This window comes from Bombina bombina, chromosome 1 (genome assembly GCF_027579735.1).
Source record: "Bombina bombina isolate aBomBom1 chromosome 1, aBomBom1.pri, whole genome shotgun sequence".
Taxonomy (NCBI): Eukaryota; Metazoa; Chordata; class Amphibia; order Anura; family Bombinatoridae; genus Bombina; species Bombina bombina.
The window spans coordinates 103,411,615-103,439,476 of record NC_069499.1 but is presented as its reverse complement, the minus strand read 5'-3'; the positions used below and the strand labels follow the sequence as shown (position 1 = coordinate 103,439,476).

At 40.6% G+C, this 27,862-nt stretch overlaps 1 protein-coding gene across 2 annotated transcripts in view; it reads right to left on the bottom strand.

The window, feature by feature from the left end:
* The window catches only part of TTC7B (tetratricopeptide repeat domain 7B), an 840,626-nt gene that overhangs the window by 563,053 nt on the left and 249,711 nt on the right, over nt 1-27,862 (bottom strand). For both annotated transcript variants that reach the window (XM_053697563.1, XM_053697564.1), the window contains exon 7: nt 8,213-8,385. In XM_053697563.1, the coding sequence (XP_053553538.1) occupies nt 8,213-8,385 (173 nt within the window). The remainder of the gene's footprint in view (nt 1-8,212; nt 8,386-27,862) is intronic.

Below are 27,862 nucleotides of genomic sequence, written 5' to 3'. Positions count from 1 at the left end.
ACTACACCTACATTTGCCTCAGGCTTTAGAATTGGCTTCATCAGGATCAAAAGACCATGAAACCCATTTTTATTCTTCTGTGATTCAGATAGACCTAAACAGTTTTCCAATTTATTTCTATTATAAAATTTACTTCACTCCCTTGGCATCCTTTGTTTTAAAGGAGCAACAATGCAGTACTGGGAGCTAGCTGAACACATATTGTTAACCAATGAGAAGAGGCATATATGTGGCAAGCTACCTCTCAGTAATGTATTGCTGCGCCTGAGCCTACCTAGGTATGCTTTACAACAAAGGTAACCATAGAGAATATTCTGGAATTTCTCATATGAAATCTAGTGTGAATAAACTTAAAACACCACCTTTTTTTTTAGAGAGAGATCTCTGCACTATGGAAATGAATAGTAAACATAGAGAACTTTTCCATCTCATAGTTGAGGGCTTTATGGCTAAATGCTGTAACTTAAAGGGACAGGTTGGTTAAAATTAAACTTTCATCATTAAGATAGGGCATGTAATTTTAATTAAACAACTTTCCAATTTACTTTTATCATCAAATTTGCTTTGTTCTCTTGGTATTATTTTTTAAAAACTAAACCTAGCTAGGCTCAAACTGAATCCTAAACTGTTGAAAACCGCCTCTTATCTCCGTGCATTTAGACAGGTTTTACAGCTAGATAGTGCTAGTTCATGTGTGTCATATAGATAACACTGTGCTCACTCCGTTAAGTTATTTAGGAGTCAGCACTGATTGGCTACAATGCAAGTCTGTCAAAAGAACTGAGATAAGGGGGCAGTCTGCAGAGGCTTAGATACAGGGAAATCACAGAGGAAATAAGTGTATTAATATCACAGTGTTGGTTATACAAAACTGGGGAATTTGTAATAAAGGGATTATCTATCTTTTTAAATAAAAAAATTCAAGTAGACTGTCCCTTTAATCTACAAACAGTGTAACATAGAAATGTATTTCTTGCCTTTGTAAACATCAGTATGGTATATTGTCTTTTAATAAGGTAACAACACAGAAGGAAGAAAAGAGGTAAAAAGAATAAAAAAGTTCTCCATTAACCTATGCATGTGAACACAAAAAGATACACTGCACTCAAGCACTCTATTAGCACCTCTAAAGAATTTCCAACTCTTACTGCAGAAGGCAAAAATCTATCTTATTTATTTATCTTTGAACAGTCATTTTATAATCACACTTTCTCTGGAACAAGATCCTACTTAGCAAGTGCACAAGCTCACAGGGCATAAGTATACTAGTCTGATTGGCTGATGTCTGTCACATGATACAGGGGGCTGGAAAATGGGAGAAAAATAAATCTACTGCTTATTTGAAAGTCAGAGTAGGTGTTAAATCATTGTCTTTTTATCATGCACTTGTTAATTATGTGATTCTACTGCATTGAGTGGTCCTTTAAATGTACATTTTGCTAGGTAATCTAAACATTAACATTTACTTGTATCACTAGGCAGAATAGGTAGCAATCTGCACCCCCAAACATAGTAATGAAACAAGCGTACATGGCACAAATTAGAAGTATTCTTTACAGAAAATTTTGCGCGCAGCTTGACATTATGAAGTAGCCGGATGGAAACAAATAAGAACAAAATCATAACATTTATTTTCTGTTATTTTTAAATGCTACTTTAAGATATCCAAAGCTCACATTAATTGCATAATTCAACATACATTGATTTGATGATAATTTGTTCAAGAAACATTAGGAAAATGATTAGCTAATTTTACCTTAAAGGGACAGTCTACACCAAAACTATTATTGTTTAAAAAACAGATAATCCCTTTGACCTATTCCCCAGTTTTTCATAACCAACACTGTTATATTAATATACTTTCTTCTGTTAAGTGTGATCAGTCCACGGGTCATCATTACTTCTGGGATATTACTCCTCCCCAACAGGAAGTGCAAGAGGATTCACCCAGCAGAGCTGCATATAGCTCCTCCCCTCTACGTCACTCCCAGTCATTCTCTTGCACCCAACGACTAGATAGGATGTGTGAGAGGACTATGGTGATTATACTTAGTTTTATATCTTCAATCAAAAGTTTGTTATTTTAAAATAGCACCGGAGTGTGTTATTATCTCTCTGGCAGAGTTTGAAGAAGAATCTACCAGAGTTTTTGTTATGATTTTAGCCGGAGTAGTTAAGATCATATTGCTGTTTCTCGGCCATCTGAGGAGAGGTAAACTTCAGATCAGGGGACAGCGGGCAGATGAATCTGCATAGAGGTATGTAGCAGTTTTTATTTTCTGACAATGGAATTGATGAGAAAATCCTGCCATACCGATATAATGTCATGTATGTATACTTTACACTTCAGTATTCTGGGGAATGGTACTTCACTAGAATTACACTGTAAGAAATACATAAAGCTGTTTAATAACTAGAGATTATGTTTAACGTTTTTGCTGGAATGTAAAATCGTTTTCATTTACTGAGGTACTGAGTGAATAAATGTTTGGGCACTATTTTTCCACTTGGCAGTTGCTTAATCTGTTTTCTGACAGTTTCTGTTCTCCCTCACTGCTGTGTGTGAGGGGGAGGGGCCGTTTTTTGGCGCTTTTACTACACATCAAATATTTCAGTCAGCAACTCATTGTATTCCCTGCATGATCCGGTTCATCTCTACAGAGCTCAGGGGTCTTCAAAACTTATTTTGAGGGAGGTAATTTCTCTCAGCAGAGCTGTGAGAATTATAGTTTGACTGAGATAAAAAACGTTTATTCTGTAATTTGTTTCCTGCTTTCAGAATTTGTTATCTTTGCTAATGGGATTAAACCTTTGCTAAAGTTGTGTTATTTACAAGGATTGAGGCTATAACTGTTTCAATTTATTAATTTTCAACTGTCATAGATCTTCTGTGCTTCTTAAAGGCACAGTACGTTTTAATATTATTCTAATTGAATTGTATTTCCAAGTTACAAGTTTATTTGCTAGTTATCTGATTCAGAGGATGATACCTGTGTCATTTGTTGCAATGCCAAAGTGGAGCCCAATAGAAATTTATGTACTAACTGTATTGATGCTACTTTAAATAAAAGTCAATCTGTACAAATTGAACAAATTTCACCAAACAACGAGGGGAGAGTTATGCCGACTAACTCGCCTCACGTGTCAGTACCTACATCTCCCGCTCAGAGGGAGGTGCGTGATATTGTAGCGCCGAGTACATCTGGGCGGCCATTACAAATCACATTACAGGATATGGCTACTGTTATGACTGAGGTTTTGGCTAAATTACCAGAGCTAAGAGGTAAGCGTGATCACTCTGGGGTGAGAACAGAGTGCGCTGATAATATTAGGGCCATGTCAGACACTGCGTCAAAGGTGGCAGAACATGAGGACGGAGAGCTTCATTCTGTGGGTGACGGTTCTGATCCAAACAGACTGGATTCAGATATTTCAAATTTTAAATTTAAACTGGAAAACCTCCGTGTATTACTAGGGGAGGTGTTAGCGGCTCTGAATGATTGTAACACAGTTGCAATACCAGAGAAAATGTGTAGGTTGGATAAATATTTTGCGGTACCGACGAGTACTGAGGTTTTTCCTATACCTAAGAGACTTACTGAAATTGTTACTAAGGAGTGGGATAGACCCGGTGTGCCGTTCTCACCCCCTCCGATATTTAGAAAAATGTTTCCAATAGACGCCACCACAAGGGACTTATGGCAAACGGTCCCTAAGGTGGAGGGAGCAGTTTCTACCTTAGCTAAGCGTACCACTATCCCGGTGGAGGATAGCTGTGCTTTTTCAGATCCAATGGATAAAAAATTAGAGGGTTACCTTAAGAAAATGTTTGTTCAACAAGGTTTTATATTGCAACCCCTTGCATGCATTGCGCCGATCACGGCTGCAGCGGCATTCTGGATTGAGTCTCTGGAAGAGAACATTGGTTCAGCTATTCTGGACGACATTACGAACAGGCTTAGAGTCCTTAAACTAGCTAATTCATTCATTTCGGAGGCCGTAGTACATCTTACTAAACTTACGGCGAAGAATTCAGGATTCGCCATTCAGGCACGCAGGGCGCTGTGGCTAAAATCCTGGTCAGCTGATGTTACTTCTAAGTCTAAATTGCTTAATATACCTTTCAAAGGGCAGACTTTATTCGGGCCCGGGTTGAAAGAGATTATCGCTGACATTACAGGAGGTAAAGGCCATGCCCTGCCTCAGGACAAAGCCAAAGCCAAGACTAGACAGTCTAATTTTCGTTCCTTTCGTAATTTCAAAGCAGGAGCAGCATCAACTTCCTCTGCACCAAAACTGGAAGGAGCTGTTGCTCGCTACAGACAAGGCTGGAAACCTAACCAGTCCTGGAACAAGGGCAAGCAGACTAGGAAACCTGCTGCTGCCCCTAAAACAGCATGAATTGAGGGCCCCCGATCCGGGATCGGATCTAGTGGGGGGCAGACTTTCTCTCTTCGCCCAGGCTTGGGCAAGAGATGTTCAGGATCCCTGGGCGCTAGAGTTAATATCTCAGGGATACCTTCTGGACTTCAAATACTCTCCTCCAAGAGAGAGATTTCATCTGTCAAGATTGTCAACAATCCAGACAAAGAAAGAGGCGTTTCTACGCTGCGTACAAGAGCTCTTGTTAATGGGAGTAATCCATCCAGTTCCACGATCGGAACAGGGACAGGGGTTTTACTCAAATCTGTTTGTGGTTCCCAAAAAAGAGGGAACTTTCAGACCAATCCTGGACTTAAAGATCCTAAACAAATTCCTAAGAGTTCCATCGTTCAAGATGGAGACTATTCGGACAATTTTACCTATGATCCAAGAGGGTCAGTACATGACCACTGTAGATTTAAAAGATGCTTACCTTCACATACCGATTCACAAAGATCATTATCGGTACCTAAGGTTTGCCTTCCTAGACAGGCATTACCAGTTTGTGGCTCTTCCATTCGGATTGGCTACAGCTCCAAGAATCTTCACAAAGGTTCTGGGTGCTCTTCTGGCGGTACTAAGACCGCGGGGAATCTCGGTAGCTCCATACCTAGACGACATTCTGATACAAGCTTCAAGCTTTCAAACTGCCAAGTCTCATACAGAGTTAGTGCTGGCATTTCTAAGGTCACATGGATGGAAGGTGAACGAAAAGAAAAGTTCACTCGTTCCACTCACAAGAGTTCCCTTCCTGGGGACTCTTATAGATTCTGTAGAAATGAAGATTTACCTGACAGAGGACAGGCTAACAAGACTTCAAAGTGCTTGCCGCACCCTTCATTCCATTCAACACCCGTCAGTGGCTCAATGCATGGAGGTAATCGGCTTAATGGTAGCGGCAATGGACATAGTACCCTTTGCACGCTTACACCTCAGACCACTGCAACTGTGCATGCTAAGTCAGTGGAATGGGGATTACTCAGACTTATCCCCTTCTCTGAATCTGGATCAAGAGACCAGAAATTCTCTTCTATGGTGGCTTTCTCGGCCACATCTGTCCAGGGGGATGCCATTCAGCAGACCAGACTGGACAATTGTAACAACAGACGCCAGCCTTCTAGGTTGGGGTGCCGTCTGGAATTCTCTGAAGGCTCAGGGACAATGGAGTCAGGAGGAGAGTCTCCTGCCAATAAACATTCTGGAATTGAGAGCAGTTCTCAATGCCCTCCTGGCTTGGCCCCAGTTGACAACTCGGGGGTTCATCAGGTTTCAGTCGGACAACATCACGACTGTAGCTTACATCAACCATCAGGGAGGGACAAGAAGCTCCCTAGCTATGATGGAAGTATCAAAGATAATTCGCTGGGCAGAGTCTCACTCTTGCCACCTGTCAGCAATCCACATCCCGGGAGTGGAGAACTGGGAGGCGGATTTCTTAAGTCGTCAGACTTTTCATCCGGGGGAGTGGGAACTTCATCCGGAGGTCTTTGCCCAAATACTTCGACGTTGGGGCAAACCAGAGATAGATCTCATGGCGTCTCGACAGAACGCCAAGCTTCCTCGTTACGGGTCCAGATCCAGGGATCCAGGAGCAGTCCTGATAGATGCTCTGACAGCACCTTGGGACTTCAGGATGGCTTACGTGTTTCCACCCTTCCCGTTGCTTCCTCGATTGATTGCCAGAATCAAACAAGAGAGAGCATCAGTGATTCTAATAGCACCTGCGTGGCCACGCAGGACTTGGTATGCAGACCTGGTGGACATGTCATCCTGTCCACCTTGGTCTCTACCTCTGAAACAGGACCTTCTGATACAGGGTCCCTTCAAACATCAAAATCTAACTTCTCTGAAGCTGACTGCTTGGAAATTGAACGCTTGATTTTATCAAGACGTGGGTTTTCTGAGTCAGTTATTGATACCTTAATACAGGCTAGGAAACCTGTTACCAGAAAGATTTACCATAAGATATGGCGTAAATACCTATATTGGTGTGAATCCAAAGGTTACTCTTGGAGTAAGGTTAGGATTCCTAGGATATTGTCTTTTCTACAAGAAGGTTTAGAAAAGGGTTTATCTGCTAGTTCATTAAAGGGACAGATCTCAGCTCTGTCCATTCTGTTACACAAACGTCTGTCAGAAGTTCCTGACGTCCAGGCTTTTTGTCAGGCTTTGGCCAGGATTAAGCCGGTGTTTAAAACTGTTGCTCCACCATGGAGTTTAAACCTTGTTCTTAATGTTTTACAGGGCGTTCCGTTTGAACCCCTTCATTCCATTGATATAAAGTTTTTATCTTGGAAAGTTCTATTTTTAATGGCTATTTCCTCGGCTCGAAGAGTCTCTGAATTATCAGCCTTACATTGTGATTCTCCTTATTTGATTTTTCATTCGGATAAGGTAGTCCTGCGTACTAAACCTGGGTTCTTACCTAAGGTAGTTACTAACAGGAATATCAATCAAGAGATTGTTGTTCCTTCTTTATGCCCAAATCCTTCTTCAAAGAAGGAACGTCTACTGCACAACCTGGATGTAGTCCGTGCTCTAAAATTTTACTTACAGGCAACTAAGGAATTTCGACAAACGTCTTCTCTGTTTGTCATTTACTCTGGGCAGAGGAGAGGTCAAAAAGCTTCCGCTACCTCTCTTTCTTTTTGGCTTCGTAGCATAATTCGTTTAGCTTATGAGACTGCTGGACAGCAGCCTCCTGAAAGAATTACAGCTCATTCTACTAGAGCTGTGGCTTCCACTTGGGACTTCAAGAATGAGGCCTCTGTTGAACAGATTTGCAAGGCTGCAACTTGGTCTTCGCTTCATACTTTTTCCAAATTTTACAAATTTGACACTTTTGCTTCATCGGAGGCTATTTTTGGGAGAAAGGTTCTTCAGGCAGTGGTTCCTTCTGTATAAAGAGCCTGCCTATCCCTCCCGTCATCCGTGTACTTTTGCTTTGGTATTGGTATCCCAGAAGTAATGATGACCCGTGGACTGATCACACTTAACAGAAGAAAACATAATTTATGCTTACCTGATAAATTCCTTTCTTCTGTAGTGTGATCAGTCCACGGCCCGCCCTGTTTTTAAGGCAGGTAAATATTTTTTAATTTATACTCCAGTCACCACTTCACCCTTGGCTTTTCCTTTCTCGTTGGTCCTTGGTCGAATGACTGGGAGTGACGTAGAGGGGAGGAGCTATATGCAGCTCTGCTGGGTGAATCCTCTTGCACTTCCTGTTGGGGAGGAGTAATATCCCAGAAGTAATGATGACCCGTGGACTGATCACACTACAGAAGAAAGGAATTTATCAGGTAAGCATAAATTATGTTTTTTACCTCTGTGATTATCTTGTATCTAAGCCTCTGCAGACTGCTCCCTTATCTCAGTTATTTTTACAGACATGCATTTTAGTCAATTAGTGCTGACTCATAAATAACTCCACAGGAGTGAGCAAAATGTTACCTATATGACACACATGAACTAGCAGTGTCTAAATGTGAAAAACTGTCAAAATGCACTCAGATAAAAGGCAGCTTTCAAGGGCTTAACAATTAACATATGAGCCTAACTAGGTTTAGTTTTCAACAAAGAATACAAAGAAAACAAAGCAATTTTGATGATAACAGTAAATTGAAAAGTTGTTTAAAATTGCATGCCCTATCTGAATCATGAATGTTTTATTTTGACTTGACTGTCCCTTTAATATTAGCTGCGTGGTAAGTAAATCAACCAGGTGGTGTGCCCATCAATCAGGTTCTGATTTAGACAGTATTTAGATTTTATAGGAAGGATAACGTACTTCTCACCCATGTACACCTTAGGCCTCCTGCTAAGTGCGTATCTCTTGGTACCATGTTCCTGGCAGAGTGGGTCATCTAAGGGAGACTGGTTAGGTGGTTCTTCCAGAGGATTCCAGTAACTCTGCTCACACATTCCACGGAGCAGAATTTCAGCCAACTGTCTGGCTATTGTCTGAAAAAGAGCAAGTGACAAAAATCCTGGAAAATCAATCCTTTAACCCTGTTTAAATAGGTTGTGACAACATGGTGATTACAATATAAACTTTTTAATAAAAGGGAAGAAATACATTAACATGCAAAATCATTAGACAGTTAGGGGCCGATTAACTAAAGGTCTCTGGGCTGGCTCGCCTTCTATTTCCCTGGTGGAATTATATAAAGCCCCTTATACCCTAAAAACAGGGTGTCTACTGCATTTTTATATGGGAATAAAATGCATACATTACAAAAATTAAAATTTTACATTAAAAATCATAAAAAAATGAATATTAGAACTATTCACACATAAATACTCAGGGAAAAATAACATAATATATGCTTACCTGATAAATTAATTTATTTCATTGTGGTTGAGAGTCCACGATCCATTGCTAATTACTCTTCACTACCACTAGGGGGAGGCAAAGATTTTGAAACTCCAAGAGCCCTATAAAACCCCTCCCATCTCACACTTACCTCAGTCTAACGTATAGCCAAGCATAGTGAGGTAAGAAAAAGGAACAAGAGCCATAAACAGAGCTGGGGGGAAAAGATGTGCCAAAAATAAATTAGCCCTAGAAAATATAGGGTGGAGTCTTGTGGACTCTCACCACCATGAAAGAAATTAATTTATCAGGTAAGCATAAAACAGAATTTATGTTTACCTGATAAATTACTTTCTCCAACGGTGTGTCCGGTCCACGGCGTCATCCTTACTTGTGGGATATTCTCTTCCCCAACAGGAAATGGCAAAGAGCCCAGCAAAGCTGGTCACATGATCCCTCCTAGGCTCCGCCTACCCCAGTCATTCGACCGACGTAAAGGAGGAATATTTGCATAGGAGAAACCATATGATACCGTGGTGACTGTAGTTAAAGAAAATAAATTATCAGACCTGATTAAAAAACCAGGGCGGGCCGTGGACCGGACACACCGTTGGAGAAAGTAATTTATCAGGTAAACATAAATTCTGTTTTCTCCAACATAGGTGTGTCCGGTCCACGGCGTCATCCTTACTTGTGGGAACCAATACCAAAGCTTTAGGACACGGATGAAGGGAGGGAGCAAATCAGGTCACCTAGATGGAAGGCACCACGGCTTGCAAAACCTTTCTCCCAAAAATAGCCTCAGAAGAAGCAAAAGTATCAAACTTGTAAAATTTAGTAAAAGTGTGCAGTGAAGACCAAGTCGCTGCCTTACATATCTGATCAACAGAAGCCTCGTTCTTGAAGGCCCATGTGGAAGCCACAGCCCTAGTGGAATGAGCTGTGATTCTGTCAGGAGGCTGCCGTCCGGCAGTCTCGTAAGCCAATCTGATGATGCTTTTAATCCAAAAAGAGAGAGAGGTAGAAGTTGCTTTTTGACCTCTCCTTTTACCAGAATAAACAACAAACAAGGAAGATGTTTGTCTAAAATCCTTTGTAGCATCTAAATAGAATTTTAGAGCACGAACAACATCCAAATTGTGCAACAGACGTTCCTTCTTTGAAACTGGATTCGGACACAAAGAAGGCACGACTATCTCCTGGTTAATGTTTTTGTTAGAAACAACTTTCGGAAGAAAACCAGGTTTAGTACGTAAAACCACCTTATCTGCATGGAACACCAGATAAGGAGGAGAACACTGCAGAGCAGATAATTCTGAAACTCTTCTAGCAGAAGAAATTGCAACCAAAAACAAAACTTTCCAAGATAATAACTTAATATCAACGGAATGTAAGGGTTCAAACGGAACCCCCTGAAGAACTGAAAGAACTAAATTGAGACTCCAAGGAGGAGTCAAAGGTTTGTAAACAGGCTTGATTTTAACCAGAGCCTGAACAAAGGCTTGAACATCTGGCACAGCTGCCAGCTTTTTGTGAAGTAACACAGACAAGGCAGAAATCTGTCCCTTCAAGGAACTTGCAGATAATCCTTTCTCCAAACCTTCTTGAAGAAAGGATAGAATCTTAGGAATTTTTACCTTGTCCCAAGGGAATCCTTTAGATTCACACCAACAGATATATTTTTTCCATATTTTGTGGTAAATTTTTCTAGTTACAGGCTTTCTGGCCTGAACAAGAGTATCAATGACAGAATCTGAGAATCCTCGCTTTGATAAGATCAAGCGTTCAATCTCCAAGCAGTCAGTTGGAGTGAGACCAGATTCGGATGTTCGAACGGACCTTGAACAAGAAGGTCTCGTCTCAAAGGTAGCTTCCATGGTGGAGCCGATGACATATTCACCAGGTCTGCATACCAAGTCCTGCGTGGCCACGCAGGAGCTATCAAGATCACCGATGCCCTCTCCTGCTTGATCCTGGCTACCAGCCTGGGGATGAGAGGAAACGGTGGGAATACATAAGCTAGTTTGAAGGTCCAAGGTGCTACTAGTGCATCTACTAGAGTCGCCTTGGGATCCCTGGATCTGGACCCGTAGCAAGGAACCTTGAAGTTCTGACGAGAGGCCATCAGATCCATGTCTGGAATGCCCCACAGTTGAGTAATTTGGGCAAAGATTTCCGGATGGAGTTCCCACTCCCCCGGATGAAATGTCTGACGACTCAGAAAATCCGCTTCCCAATTTTCCACTCCTGGGATGTGGATTGCAGACAAGTGGCAGGAGTGAGTCTCCGCCCATTGAATGATTTTGGTCACTTCTTCCATCGCCAGGGAACTCCTTGTTCCCCCCTGATGGTTGATGTACGCAACAGTTGTCATGTTGTCTGATTGAAACCGTATGAACTTGGCCTTTGCTAGCTGAGGCCAAGCCTTGAGAGCATTGAATATCGCTCTCAGTTCCAGAATATTTATCGGTAGAAGAGATTCTTCCCGAGACCAAAGACCCTGAGCTTTCAGGGGTCCCCAGACCGCGCCCCAGCCCACCAGACTGGCGTCGGTCGTGACAATTACCCACTCTGGTCTGCGGAAGCTCATCCCCTGTGACAGGTTGTCCAGGGACAGCCACCAACGGAGTGAATCTCTGGTCCTCTGATTTACTTGTATCGTCGGAGACAAGTCTGTATAGTCCCCATTCCACTGACTGAGCATGCACAGTTGTAATGGTCTTAGATGAATGCGCGCAAAAGGAACTATGTCCATTGCCGCTACCATCAAACCTATTACTTCCATGCACTGCGCTATGGAAGGAAGAGGAACAGAATGAAGTATTTGACAAGAGTTCAGAAGTTTTGTTTTTCTGGCCTCTGTCAGAAAAATCCTCATTTCTAAGGAGTCTATTATTGTTCCCAAGAAGGGAACCCTTGTTGACGGAGATAGAGAACTCTTTTCTACGTTCACTTTCCATCCGTGAGATCTGAGAAAGGCCAGGACAATGTCCGTGTGAGCCTTTGCTTGAGGAAGGGACGACGCTTGAATCAGAATGTCGTCCAAGTAAGGTACTACTGCAATGCCCCTTGGTCTTAGCACCGCTAGAAGGGACCCTAGTACCTTTGTGAAAATCCTTGGAGCAGTGGCTAATCCGAACGGAAGTGCCACAAACTGGTAATGCTTGTCCAGGAATGCGAACCTTAGGAACCGATGATGTTCCTTGTGGATAGGAATATGTAGATACGCATCCTTTAAATCCACCTTGGTCATGAATTGACCTTCCTGGATGGAAGGAAGAATTGTTCGAATGGTTTCCATTTTGAACGATGGAACCTTGAGAAACTTGTTTAGGATCTTGAGATCTAAGATTGGTCTGAACGTTCCCTCTTTTTTGGGAACTACGAACAGATTGGAGTAGAACCCCATCCCTTGTTCTCCTAATGGAACAGGATGAATCACTCCCATTTTTAACAGGTCTTCTACACAATGCAAGAATGCCTGTTTTTTTATGTGGTCTGAAGACAATTGAGACCTGTGGAACCTCCCCCTTGGGGGAAGCCCCTTGAATTCCAGAAGATAACCTTGGGAGACTATTTCTAGCGCCCAAGGATCCAGAACATCTCTTGCCCAAGCCTGAGCGAAGAGAGAGAGTCTGCCCCCCACCAGATCCGGTCCCGGATCGGGGGCCAACATCTCATGCTGTCTTGGTAGCAGTGGCAGGTTTCTTGGCCTGCTTTCCTTTGTTCCAGCCTTGCATTGGTCTCCAGGCTGGTTTGGCTTGAGAAGTATTACCCTCCTGCTTAGAGGACGTAGCACTTGGGGCTGGTCCGTTTCTGCGAAAGGGACGAAAATTAGGTTTATTTTTGGCCTTGAAAGACCTATCCTGAGGAAGGGCGTGGCCCTTGCCCCCAGTGATATCAGAGATAATCTCTTTCAAGTCAGGGCCAAACAGCGTTTTTCCCCTTGAAAGGAATGTTAAGCAATTTGTTCTTGGAAGACGCATCCGCTGACCAAGATTTTAACCAAAGCGCTCTGCGCGCCACAATAGCAAACCCAGAATTTTTCGCCGCTAACCTAGCCAATTGCAAAGTGGCGTCTAGGGTGAAAGAATTAGCCAATTTGAGAGCACGAATTCTGTCCATAATCTCCTCATAAGAAGAAGAATTATTATTGATCGCCTTTTCTAGCTCATCGAACCAGAAACACGCGGCTGTAGTGACAGGGACAATGCATGAAATTGGTTGTAGAAGGTAACCCTGCTGAACAAACATCTTTTTAAGCAAACCTTCTAATTTTTTATCCATAGGATCTTTGAAAGCACAACTATCTTCTATGGGTATAGTGGTGCGTTTGTTTAAAGTAGAAACCGCCCCCTCGACCTTGGGGACTGTCTGCCATAAGTCCTTTCTGGGGTCGACCATAGGAAACAATTTTTTAAATATGGGGGGAGGGACGAAAGGTATACCGGGCCTTTCCCATTCTTTATTTACAATGTCCGCCACCCGCTTGGGTATAGGAAAAGCTTCTGGGGGCCCCGGGACCTCTAGGAACTTGTCCATTTTACATAGTTTCTCTGGGATGATCAAATTCTCACAATCATCCAGAGTGGATAACACCTCCTTAAGCAGAGCGCGGAGATGTTCCAACTTAAATTTAAATGTAATCACATCAGGTTCAGCTTGTTGAGAAATTTTCCCTGAATCTGAAATTTCTCCCTCAGACAAAACCTCCCTGGCCCCCTCAGACTGGTGTAGGGGCCCTTCAGAAACAATATCATCAGCGTCCTCATGCTCTTCAGTATTATCTAAAACAGAGCAGTCGCGCTTACGCTGATAAGTGGGCATTTTGGCTAAAATGTTTTTGATAGAATTATCCATTACAGCCGTTAAGGAGTATTGGCACCCTAGATGTACTAGGGGCCTCCTGAGTGGGCAAGACTGGTGTAGACGAAGGAGGGGATGATGCAGTACCATGCTTACTCCCCTCACTTGAGGAATCATCTTGGGCATCATTTTCTCTAAATTTTGTGTCACATAAATCACATCTATTTAAATGAGAAGGAACCTTGGCTTCCCCACATTCAGAACACAGTCTATCTGGTAGTTCAGACATGTTAAACAGGCATAAACTTGATAACAAAGTACAAAAAACGTTTTAAAATAAAACCGTTACTGTCACTTTAAATTTTAAACTGAACACACTTTATTACTGCAATTGCTAAAAAGTATGAAGGAATTGTTCAAAATTCACCAAAATTTCACCACAGTGTCTTAAAGCCTTAAAAGTATTGCACACCAAATTTGAAAGCTTTAACCCTTAAAATAACGGAACCGGAGCCGTTTTTATCTTTAACCCCTTTACAGTCCCTGGTATCTGCTTTGCTGAGACCCAACCAAGCCCAAAGGGGAATACGATACCAAATGACGCCTTCAGAAAGTCTTTTCTATGTATCAGAGCTCCTCACACATGCGACTGCATGTCATGCTTCTCAAAAACAAGTGCGCAATACCGGCGCGAAAATGAGACTCTGCCTATGATTAGGGAAAGCCCCTAGAGAATAAGGTGTCCAAAACAGTGCCTGCCGATATTATTTTACAAAATACCCAGATTAAAATGATTCCTCAAGGCTAAATATGTTTATATATGAATCGATTTAGCCCAGAAAATGTCTACAGTCTTAAAAAGCCCTTGTGAAGCCCTTATTTACTGTCTGTAATAAAAATGGCTTACCGGATCCCATAGGGAAAATGACAGCTTCCAGCATTACATCGTCTTGTTAGAATGTGTCATACCTCAAGCAGCAAAATTCTGCTCACTGTTCCCTCAACTGAAGTTAATTCCTCTCAACAGTCCTGTGTGGAACAGCCATCGATTTTAGTAACGGTTGCTAAAATCATTTTCCTCTTACAAACAGAAATCTTCATCTCTTTTCTGTTTCAGAGTAAATAGTACATACCAGCACTATTTTAAAATAACAAACTCTTGATTGAATAATAAAAACTACAGTTAAACACTAAAAAACTCTAAGCCATCTCCGTGGAGATGTTGCCTGTACAACGGCAAAGAGAATGACTGGGGTAGGCGGAGCCTAGGAGGGATCATGTGACCAGCTTTGCTGGGCTCTTTGCCATTTCCTGTTGGGGAAGAGAATATCCCACAAGTAAGGATGACGCCGTGGACCGGACACACCTATGTTGGAGAAATTATGTTTTCTTTCATACAGGTGTCAATGATCCATTACTCCTGGGAACTAATACCCAAGCTGTGGGGTCCACATGTAATAACATAAAGGGAGGCATTTAAAAACATATTTTTTTCACTGAGAAATTAAATCCACAACCCCAATAAATAAATAAAAACTTTTCATTTTATTTAAATTTTTATTACACTTAAAAAATAAATCAAACAGGCAAAAAATCTAACTGAGATAATTGCCTGAACAACCTTCCTACCAAAAGCTGCCTCAGAAAAAGCAAAAACATTAAAATGGTAGAATTTTGTAAAAGTATGCAAAGACCAAGTAGCTGTCTTGCAAATCTGGTCAACTGAAGCCTCATTCTTGAAGGCCCTCGAAGTGGCAACTGACCTTGTAGAATGAGCAGCAATCAGTTGTGGTGGAAGTTGACCTGCCTCCAAGTAAGCCTTGTGAGTCAAAAGTTGCAACCAAGAAGCCAAAGAAACAGCAGAAACTTCCTGTACTTTTCTAGAACCAGAAAAGTGAATGAACAAACTAGAAGTTTGTCTAAAGTCCTTAGCAGCATCAATGTAACATTTAAATGCCCTAACGACGTCCAAATTATGCAAAGATCTCTCTGAAGCATTCTTGGGATTAGGACGCAAAGAAGGGACAACAATCTATCTGCTAGTTTTGTCTGAAGAAACAACTTTAGGCAAAAAGTCAAAAAAGTCAAAAGTAGTCTGTAAAACTGCATTATCCTGATGAAAAATTAGGTAAGGAGATCACAAAAAGAGCAGATAATTCAGAAACTTGTCTACCAGAAGGGATAAATAACACCTTCCAAGAAAGCAGTTTTTAATATCCACCTTACTTATAGGTTAAAAAAAAAAAAACAAAGCCTGAACAAAACTATGAAACAAGACTGAAAGACAGAAATCTGCCCCTTCAAAAAACTAGCAGCTAAGCCCGTATCAAGACCATCATGTAAAAACTGCAGAATCCTGGAAATTCTGAAAGAATGCCAGGAAAACCCATGATCCACACACCAAAAAATAAAGACCTTCCAACCTTTATGATAAATATTCCTAGTAACAGGCTTACGGGCCTGAATTGGGGTTTCAATTACAGAATCAGTGAAAACCCTTTGTCTAAGGACTAACCGTTAAATTTCCATGCCATCAAGTTCAAAGACTTGAAATCAGGATTACCCCTGGCTTCAGGGCGCATAGTACTAGAAGAAGGTAAAAACAGAATTTATGTTTACCTGATAAATTACTTTCTCCAACGGTGTGTCCGGTCCACGGCGTCATCCTTACTTGTGGGATATTCTCTTCCCCAACAGGAAATGGCAAAGAGCCCAGCAAAGCTGGTCACATGATCCCTCCTAGGCTCCGCCTACCCCAGTCATTCGACCGACGTTAAGGAGGAATATTTGCATAGGAGAAACCATATGTTACCGTGGTGACTGTAGTTAAAGAAAATAAATTATCAGACCTGATTAAAAAAACCAGGGCGGGCCGTGGACCGGACACACCGTTGGAGAAAGTAATTTATCAGGTAAACATAAATTCTGTTTTCTCCAACATAGGTGTGTCCGGTCCACGGCGTCATCCTTACTTGTGGGAACCAATACCAAAGCTTTAGGACACGGATGAAGGGAGGGAGCAAATCAGGTCACCTAAATGGAAGGCACCACGGCTTGCAAAACCTTTCTCCCAAAAATAGCCTCAGAAGAAGCAAAAGTATCAAATTTGTAAAATTTAGAAAAAGTGTGCAGTGAAGACCAAGTCGCTGCCTTACATATCTGATCAACAGAAGCCTCGTTCTTGAAGGCCCATGTGGAAGCCACAGCCCTAGTGGAGTGAGCTGTGATTCTTTCAGGAGGCTGCCGTCCGGCAGTCTCATAAGCCAATCGGATAATGCTTTTAATCCAGAAGGAGAGAGAGGTAGAAGTTGCTTTTTGACCTCTCCGTTTACCAGAATAAACAACAAACAAAGACAAAGTTTGTCTGAAATCCTTAGTAGCTGCTAAGTAAAATTTGAGAGCACGAACTACATCCAAGTTGTGCAACAAACGTTCCTTCTTTGAAACTGGATTAGGACACAAAGAAGGCACAACTATCTCCTGGTTAATGTTTTTGTTAGAAACAACTTTTGGAAGAAAACCAGGTTTAGTACGCAAAACCACCTTATCTGCATGGAACACCAGATAAGGAGAAGAACACTGCAGAGCAGATAATTCTGAAACTCTTCTAGCAGAAGAAATTGCAACCAAAAACAAAACTTTCCAAGATAATAACTTAATATCAACGGAATGTAAGGGTTCAAACGGAACCCCCTGAAGAACTGAAAGAACTAGGTTGAGACTCCAAGGAGGAGTCAAAATTTTGTAAACAGGCTTGATTCTAACCAGAGCCTGAACAAAGGCTAGAACATCTGGCACAGCTGCCAGCTTTTTGTGAAGTAACACAGACAAGGCAGAAATCTGTCCCATCAAGGAACTTGCAGATAATCCTTTTTCCAATCCTTCTCGAAGGAAGGATAGACTCTTAGGAATCTTAACCTTGTCCCAAGGGAATCCTGCAGATTCACACCAACAGATATACCAAATTATGTGGTAATTTTTCTGGTTACAGGCTTTCAGGCCTGAACAAGAGTATTAATAACAGAATCTGAGAACCCTCGCTTTGATAAGATCAAGCGTTCAATCTCCAAGCAGTCAGCTGGAGTGGGTCGAACGGACCTAGAACAAGAAGGTCTCTCAAAGGTAGCTTCCATGGTGGAGCCGATGACATATTCACCAGATCTGCATACCAAGTCCTGCGTGGCCACGCAGTTAAACACTAAAAAACTCTAAGCCATCTCCGTGGAGATGTTGCCTGTACAACGGCAAAGAGAATGACTGGGGTAGGCGGAGCCTAGGAGGGATCATGTGACCAGCTTTGCTGGGCTCTTTGCCATTTCCTGTTGGGGAAGAGAATATCCCACAAGTAAGGATGACGCCGTGGACCGGACACACCTATGTTGGAGAAATCTTAACTGACTTTTACTCTTGTTTGAAGACGGGAGAGCCTCCAGCACCTCTGAAACTGCTGCCATGATTATTTTTCTTTTATGTAATTTGCAAGAGTCCATGAGCTAGTGACATATGGGATATACAATCCTACCAGGAGGGGAAACGTTTCCCAAACCTATGGAGGTGGTGAAGTAAGTTTGTGCTTGTTTTTTTTTTTTTTTTTTTTTTTTTGTTTTCTTCTATGTTAAGCGCTTCTAAGCATTCTGAAGCCCAATTCCTCTCACAGTACAGTGTTTGTCAGAGAGATGTGAAGAGAGTATCGCCTATTGATTTTTAATGGTTTTCCTCGCGGGAAATCTTTTCAAGAGTTCTCTGTTATCGGTCGTAGGGATTCATCTCCTACCTCACTTTTCAGATTGACGATATACTCTTATACCATTACCTCTGCTGATAGTTTTCAGTACTGGTTTGGTCTGCTATATGTGGATGGGTGTCTTTCGGTAAGTATGTATCATTATTTTAAGACACTCTCAGCTATGGTTGGCACTTTATGTATTTATACAAAGTTCTAAATATATGTATTTACTTATATTTGCCATGAGTCAGGTCTATGTATATTTCCCTTTGCAGTCTGGCAGTTTCAATATAAGAATCATGTTCTAGGAAGTTTTTGTCTTACCTGGGGTATAGCCTTTTTTCAAATTTGACTTGGTTTTTCTTTTAAAACATTTGCGCGCAAATTAGGCTCGCAAGGGTGCAAAATGCTGTTATTTATTGCGTCATTCTTGGTGTGAGAATTTTTGGCCGCGAATGTGTGTCTATGATGACGCAAGTTCGTCATTTCCTGCGTCTTAGTTGACGCCAGGTTGTTTGGCGCAAAGCTGTGTTTGTTATGACGCGAGTTGCTTCATTTCCGGATGTTTGTTGGTGCCAAAAAATTTATATACTTCCTTTTGCGTTGTGCGTCTTACTTGGTGCCAAAAAAATTAGTTTTGTTTTACCCCATTTCCTATATGCTCCTTCTTTATGCTCAGAGGGCTATGCTATTTGCTTTTTTGTCATTTTTAGCATTTGCATTTTTTCACATTCCTGAAACTGCTATATGTGGAAATAAGATATTTCTGTTTAAATGTTATTTTTTCTTTTACATTTTACAAGATGTCTCAATCTGATCCTGTCTTGGAAGCTGCTGTAGGAACCATGCTGCCTGAACAAAGTTCTACCAAAGTGTATCTGTTGTAAGATAGTGGAGATTATTTCTCCAGCTGTAGTATGTAACAGTTGTCATGATAAGCTTTGCATACAGAAATTAGTTTCTATTAGTGCTAGTACAGTATCTGTTGTTCCCTCAACATCTAAAGTACATTACATCCCTGTTGATATGAAAAATTATATTTCTGATGCGATACAGAAGGTTATGTCTGTTATTCCGCTTTAAATAAACGTAAAAGGTCTTTTAAAACTTCTCATACTTCTGATGAAATTTGTAATGACCGACAACATCCTGATATAGCTTCCTCTGATGAGGATCTCTCTGACTTAGAAGATCCTACTTCAGAGATTGACACTGATAAATCATCTTATCTTTTTAAGATTTAGTATATTCGTTCTTTGTTAAAAGAAGTGTTGATAACTTTGGATATTGAGGAGTCTGGTCCTCTTGATAATAAATCCAGTAAACGTTTAAATTCTGTCTATAAACCTCATGTGACTACTCCTGAGGTTTTCCCTGTTCCTGATGCGATTTCTGATGTGATTGCTAAGGAATGGTCTAATCCTGGTGCTTCTTTTGTTTCTTCTTCAAGGTTTAAAAAGTTGTATCCTTTGCCAATGGCTAAATTAGAGTTTTGGAAAAAAGTCCCTAAGGTTGATGGGGCTATTTCTACTCTTGCCAAACGTACTACTATTCCTATGGAAGATAGTACTTCTTTTAAGGATCCTTTAAATAGGAAAATTGAATCTTATCTAAGGAAAGCTTATTTACATTCTGGCTATATTCTCAGACCTGCCATTTCTATGGCTGATGTTGCGGCTGCATCAACTTTTTGGGAAAAAGACTCTGATTTGCATAGCATTGTTCGTTTGCTTCAACATGCTAATCATTTTATCTGTGCTGCTATTTATGATATCATCAAGATTGATGTTAAATCTATGTCTTTGGCTATTTTAGCTAGAAGAGCTTTATGGCTCAAATCATGGAATGCTGACATGGTATCTAAATCCAGGTTGCTATCTCTATCATTCCAGGGTAATCGTTTATTTAGTTCCCAGTTGGATTCTATTATTTCCACTATTACTGGGGGGAAGGGAGTTTTTTTTGCCCCAAGATAAAAAGTCTAAGGGTAAATCTAAAGCTTCTATTCGGTTTCCTTCCTTTCGCCAGAATAGAGAACAGAAAACCACTCCTTCCCCTAAGGACTCTGTCTCCAAATTTAAGCCATTTTCGAGTTGGAATAAATGCAAGTCTCATAAGATACCAAAGCCAGCCCCCCAAGACTGCATGAAGATGCGACCCTCAATCCAGTTCTACTGGTAGGGGGCAGATTGATTTTTTTTCAAGACATTGTGCAGGTTCCATTCAGAATCATTGGATTCAGAATATTGTTTCTCAGGGGTATTGAATTGGTTTCAGAATAAGACCTCCTGTGAGAAGGTTTTTTCTCTCTCACATTCCAACAAATCCTGTGAAAGGTCAGGCCTTTCTGAAGTATGTTTCAGATCTGGAGCTTTCAGGGGTAATTGTACCAGTTCCACTTCTGGAACAGGGTTTGGTTTTTTATTCAAATTCATTGTCCCAAAGAAGGAAAATTTATTCAGACCAGTTCTAGATCTGAAATTTTTAATCGTTTTGTAAGGGTCCCAACTTTCAAGATGGTGACTATAAGGAATATTCTGCCTTTTGTTCAGCAAGGTCATTATATGTCCACAATAGACTTAAAGGATGCATTACTTCAAATTCCAATTCATCCAGACCACTATCGGTTTCTGAGATTCTCTTTTCTAGACAAGCATTACCAATTTGTCGCTCTTCCATTTGGCCTAGCGACAGCTCAAAGAATCTTTTCCAAGGTTCTAGGTGCCCTTCTATCTGTAATCAGAGAGAAGGGTATTGCGGTGTTTCCTTATTTGGACGATATCTTGGTACTGGCTCAATCTTTTCATTTAGCAGAATCTCACATGAATCAACTTGTGTTGTTCCTTCAAAAAACATAATTTATGTAAGAACTTACCTGATAAATTCATTTATTTCATATTAGCAAGAGTCCATGAGCTAGTGACGTATGGGATATACATTCCTACCAGGAGGGGCAAAGTTTCCCAAACCTTAAAATGCCTATAAATACACCCCTCACCACACCCACAATTCAGTTTAACGAATAGCCAAGAAGTGGGGTGATAAGAAAGGAGCGAAAGCATAAAAAAAATAAGGAATTGGAATAATTGTGCTTTATACAAAAAAATCATAACCACCACAAAAAAGGGTGGGCCTCATGGACTCTTGCTAATATGAAAGAAATGAATTTATCAGGTAAGTTCTTACATAAATTATGTTTTCTTTCATGTAATTAGCAAGAGTCCATGAGCTAGTGACGTATGGGATAATAAATACCCAAGATGTGGAACTTCCACGCAAGAGTCACTAGAGAGGGAGGGATAAAATAAAGACAGCCAATTCCGCTGAAAAATTAATCCACTACCCAAATCAAAAAAGTTTCAATTTTTATAATGAAAAAAACTGAAATTATAAGCAGAAGAATCAAACTGAGACAGCTGCCTGAAGTACCATTCTACCAAAACTGCTTCTAAAGAAGAGAAAACATCAAAATGGTAGAACATAGTAAAAGTATGCAAAGAAGACCAAGTCATTGCTTTGCAAATCTGATCAACAGAAGCTTCATTCTTAAAAAGCCCAGGAAGTAGAAACTTACCTAGTAGAATGAGCCGTAATCCTCCGAGGCGGGAATCCAGCCGACTCCAAATAAGAATGATGAATCAAAAGTTTAAGCAAGATGCCAAATAAATGGCAGAAGCTTTTGACCTTCCTAAAACCAGAAAAGATAAAAAAATAGACTAGAAGTCTATCTGAAATCTGAATAGCTTCAACATAGAATTTCAAAAACTCTTACCATATCCAAAGAAAGTAAGAATCTCACCAAAGAAGTCTTCGGAAAACCATAATTCCTCCCTAATGTTTGTTAGAATTTACAACTTTAGGTAAGAATTGAAATGAGGATAGCAAAAACCACCTTATCCTGATGAAAAAAATCAGAAAAAAGAGATTCACAAGAAAGAACAGATAATTCAAAAACTGTTCTAGCTGAAGAGATGTCCAAAAAGAACAATACTTTCCATGAAAGTAATTAATGTCCAGAGCAAGCATATGCTCAAATAGAAGAGCCTGAAAAACCTTCAGAACCAAATTAAAACTCCAAGGAGGAGAAATTGGCTTAATGACAGGTGTGATACGAATCAAAACCTGAACAAAATGATGAATATCAGGAAGTAACACTGTCTTATCCTGATGAAAATCAGAAAAGGATATTCACAAAAAAGAGCAGATAACTCAAAAACTCTTCTAGCAGAAGAAATAACAAAAAGAAACAATACTATTCCAAGAAAGTAATTTAATGTTCAGAAAACGCATAGTTTCAAACGGAGGAGCCTGTAAAGCCCTCAGCACCAAATTGAGACTCCAAAGAGGAGAGACTGAATTAATGACAGGCTTGATATGGACCAAAGCCTGTACAAAACAATGAATATCAGGATGATTAGCAATCTTTCTGTGAAAAAAGAACAGAAAGAGTAGAGATTTGTCCTAACAAAGGACTGAAGACAAAACCTTATCCAAACCAACCTGAAAAAATAATAAGTTTCTATGAATTTTTAAAAGAATGCCAAGAAAAGTAGGTCTTCCAGACTCAATAATAAATCTTTCTAGAGACAGATTTACGAGCCTGAAACATAGTATTAATCAATGAGTCAGAGAAACCTCTATGACTAAAAATCAAGCGTTCAATCTCCATCCCTTCAAATTTAATGATTTGAGATCCTGATGGAAAAAATGGGCCTTGAGAAAGAAGGTCTGGTTTAAACGGAAGTGTCCAAGGTTAGCAACTGGCCATCCGAATGAGATCCGCATACCAAAACCTGAGAGGCCATGCTGGAGCCACCAGCAGAACAAACAAATACTCCATAAGAATTTTGGAAATCACTTTGGAAGAAGAACTAGAGGCGGAAAGAAATAGGCAAAAAGATAATTCCAAAGAAATGTCAATGCATACACTACTTCCGCCTGAAGATCCCCGGACCTGAATAGACCCCTGGGAAGTTCTTTATTCAGATGAGATGCCAACAGATCTATTTCTAGAAATGCTCACATCTAAAAAATTGAAAAACATATCTGGGTAAGAGAGACCATTCTCCCCGGAAGTAAAGCTTGATTAACAGAGATAATCCGCTTCCCAAATATCTATACCTGGGAAAAGAACCACAGAATTTAGATAGGAGCTGGATTTAGCCCAAGCTAATATCCGAGACACTTCTGTCACAGCCTAAGGACTGATAGTCCTACCCTGATGATTGACATACACCATAGTTGTGATATTGTCTGAAAAACAATAAACGTCTCTTCTTCAAAAAGAAACTAACTGAAAAAATGGTAATCTCGCCTCCTGAGATTTTCAAACCCCTTGTGCTGACAGAGATCCTCAGACAGCCTCCCAACCAAAAAGACTCACATCTGTAGAGATCATGGTCCAGGTTGAAAGAAACAAAGAGACCTGTAGAACTAAATGATGGTGATCTTAACCACCAAATCAAGAGAGATAAATATTAGGATTCGAAGATTTAAAATGTGAAATCCTAGAATCCCTGCACCATAATTCAGCATAAAAGACTGGAAAGGTTCTATTGAAAATGAGCAAAGGGAATTGAATCCAATGCTGTGGCCATAAGACCTAAAACTTCTATGCATATATAGCAACTGAAGGAAATAATAGAGACTAAAGGTACCGACAGACGGAACCCAATAAAATTGTCCCTTGTCTGATAGAGACAAAGACAGTGACACAAACTATCTGGAAACCTAAAAAAGGTGACACTTGTGTGAGGAATCAAGAGCTTTTGAAAAAAAGATCCTCTAACTATGTCCTGGAAGAACAAAGTGAATCATATGAGATTCTGCATCCTCAGAAAATAATCTGAATGAAAACAGAAATATGAAAATATGCATTTATTGTATCTAATGAAAACAAATAATGCTATCACTGACCAAAAAAAGGCAGAATAGTTTGAATAAAACTCCAAAACCCAGTTCCTAAAAATGGAACTGGAAGAAATACCCCAGAAGATTCCAGGTCTGAGCAGCGCTTGAACCCCACGGGTGATCAGCCATGCTTCAACAGTACCCAAATTATATAGGACCGAAACACACTTAAAGAAAGTGTTAGCCTTACTGGAATAAAATCAAACAAATTTTGACCGAATAGAACCAAATAAATTTCAAAAAAGTCTTAACCTGCCCCTTGCCAGCCAAGCTGGAATACGGCACGTACATCGCAATTTTAGGGAGCTGATTTCGAACTGAAAAATTTCCAATTAAAAACATGTTACTTGGGAAAGAATTCAGGAATTCGTTCCTTAATAAGAACAACCAAACTAGTATAAGCTTAAAGTTTTAGTCTTAGAACTCAATCTTGAAGCCCAGAGTAACAGTTAAGAATTGAATCCAATTATAAAACAAATAATTGATTGTCTTAGAACAAAAGAAATATGGATTTTTAGAAATCACAAAATTCTTCTAGCTAAAACAGCTAAAGACATAGATTAAACCTCATTTGCGAAAATATTCAATAAAATGAAGACACAAATGAAATTATTAGCATGATAGTCCAGTTAAAGGACCAGTCAATACACTGGACTTGCATAATCAATAAATGCAAAACAAGTGCAACAGCACCTAGTCTAGTAAATTTTGTCCCTTTAACAATGCTACAATAAATCATAATCTGATACTTGATCTTAAAGTAAACAGAAAAAATGAAGCAATTGCAACATCATCCAAATAAATCACAGGTCCAAGAAAAGTACCTGAAACTAAATAATTTTCCATAAATAAGATACAACCATCTAAAGGAAAATAAATACTATTTTGCTATAGAAACAATATTATAATTAGTAGGAGTAGAGATAGCCCCAATAAATTGGAGAACCCTCCAAATTGAATTTAACTGCCGGCAAAGAATATAGTTTAAAACCTTTGAAGAAGGAATAAAAGAAAATTCTCAGCCTATTCCATTCCCTAGTATGAGGAATTGGAAAAAAAAAACCTCTGAAAACACAGAAGAATAAATAAGCAGAAATAGTGTTAGCTAGTCTTGAAAAAGAACTAGTTACCTTAATATCCAAAATAATCAACACCTTTTCAACAAAGAACAAATGTACAGGGAGTGCAGAATTATTAGGCAAATGAGTATTTTGACCACATCATCCTCTTTATGCATGTTGTCTTACTCCAAGCTGTATAGGCTCGAAAGCCTACTACAAATTAAGCATATTAGGGGATGTGCATCTCTGTAATGAGAAGGGGTGTGGTCTAATGACATCAACACCCTATATCAGGTGTGCATAATTATTAGGCAACTTCCTTTCCTTTGGCAAAATGGGTCAAAAGAAGGACTTCACAGGCTCAGAAAAGTCAAAAATAGTGAGATATCTTGCAGAGGGATGCAGCACTCTTAAAATTGCAAAGCTTCTGAAGCGTGATCATCAAACAATCAAGCGTTTCATTCAAAATAGTCAACAGGGTCGCAAGAAGCGTGTGGAAAAACCAAGGCGCAAAATAACTGCCCATGAACTGAGAAAAGTCAAGCGTGCAGCTGCCAAGATGCCACTTGCCACCAGTTTGGTCATATTTCAGAGCTGCAACATCACTGGAGTGCCCAAAAGCACAAGGTGTGCAATACTCAGAGACATGGCCAAGGTAAGAAAGGCTGAAAGACGACCACCACTGAACAAGACACACAAGCTGAAACGTCAAGACTGGGCCAAGAAATATCTCAAGACTGATTTTTCTAAGGTTTTATGGACTGATGAAATGAGAGTGAGTCTTGATGGGCCAGATGGATGGGCCCGTGGCTGGATTGGTAAAGGGCAGAGAGCTCCAGTCCGACTCAGACGCCAGCAAGGTGGAGGTGGAGTACTGGTTTGGGCTGGTATCATCAAAGATGAGCTTGTGGGGCCTTTTCAGGTTGAGGATGGAGTCAAGTTCAACTCCCAGTCCTACTGCCAGTTTCTGGAAGACACCTTCTTCAAGCAGTGGTACAGGAAGAAGTCTGCATCCTTCAAGAAAAACATGATTTTCATGCAGGACAATGCTCCATCGCACGCGTCCAAGTACTCCACAGCGTGGCTGGCAAGAAAGGGTATAAAAGAAGAAAATCTAATGACATGGCCTCATTGTTCACCTGATCTGAACCCCATTGAGAACCTGTGGTCCATCATCAAATGTGAGATTTACAAGGAGGGAAAACAGTACACCTCTCTGAACAGTGTCTGGGAGGCTGTGGTTGCTGCTGCACGCAATGTTGATGGTGAACAGATCAAAACACTGACAGAATCCATGGATGGCAGGCTTTTGAGTGTCCTTGCAAAGAAAGGTGGCTATATTGGTCACTGATTTGTTTTTGTTTTGTTTTTGAATGTCAGAAATGTATATTTGTGAATGTTGAGATGTTATATTGGTTTCACTGGTAAAAATAAATAATTGAAATGGGTATATATTTGTTTTTTATTAAGTTGCCTAATAATTATGCACAGTAATAGTCACCTGCACACACAGATACCCCCCTAAAATAGCTAAAACTAAAAACAAACTAAAAACTACTTCCAAAAATATTCAGCTTTGATATTAATGAGTTTTTTGGGTTCATTGAGAACATGGTTGTTGTTCAATAATAAAATTAATCCTCAAAAATACAACTTGCCTAATAATTCTGCACTCCCTGTACTTTAATAAAAACATAAAATAAAAAAGTAGATTTGTTAGTGTCAATATCTGATGAAGAAAATTCTGAATGAGAAAAAACATCATCAGAGAAGGATAAATCAGTATGTTGTTGGTCATTTGAAACTTCAATAATTAACCCCTTAACGACCGAGGACGTGCAGGGTACGTCCTCAAAAAAAAGGCAGTTAATGCCTGAGGACGTACCCTGCACGTCCTCGGTGTGGAAAGCAGCTGGAAGCGATCCTGTTTGCTTCCAGCTGCTTTCCGGTTATTGCAGTGATGCCTCGATATGGAGGCATCCTGCAATAACCTTTTGAAGCCATCCGGTGCAGAGAGAGCCACTCTGTGGCCCTCTCTGCACCGGAGATCGGTGGCTTCCTTCGTTGGTGGGTGGGAGCATTACCGGGAGGCGGGTGGCGGCCATCGATGGCCCTGGAGATGTGGAGGGGGGCGGGATCGTGGGCGGGGATGCCCGGGGGCGCGCACGGACGCGCGCGCGCGTGCACGGGAGGGCGGGGGCGGGCGCGTGCACGGGGAGGGAGCGGGTGGGAACCGCTACACTACAGAAAAAGGTGCAATCAGTTTAAAATAACTGAAGAAAAAAAACAATCAATGAGGTGGTTGGGGTTTGTGGTGGTGGTGGGGGGGGGTTTGGGGAAGCTACACTACAGAAAAAAAAAACTTAAGAAAAAAAAGCACTTTTTTGTATAAGCTGGGTACTGGCAGACAGCTGCCAGTACCCAAGATGGCCCCAATAAGGCAGATAGGGAAGGTTACAAAGCTGTTTTGGGGGGGATCAGGGAGGTTGGAGGCTAAGGGGGGTCCTATACAGCAGAATAATTATTATTTTTAAAAAAAAAAAAACCTATACCCCCCAAAAAGCTTTTATTTTAGTACTGGCAGACTTTCTGCCAGTACTTAAGATGGCGGGGACAATTGTG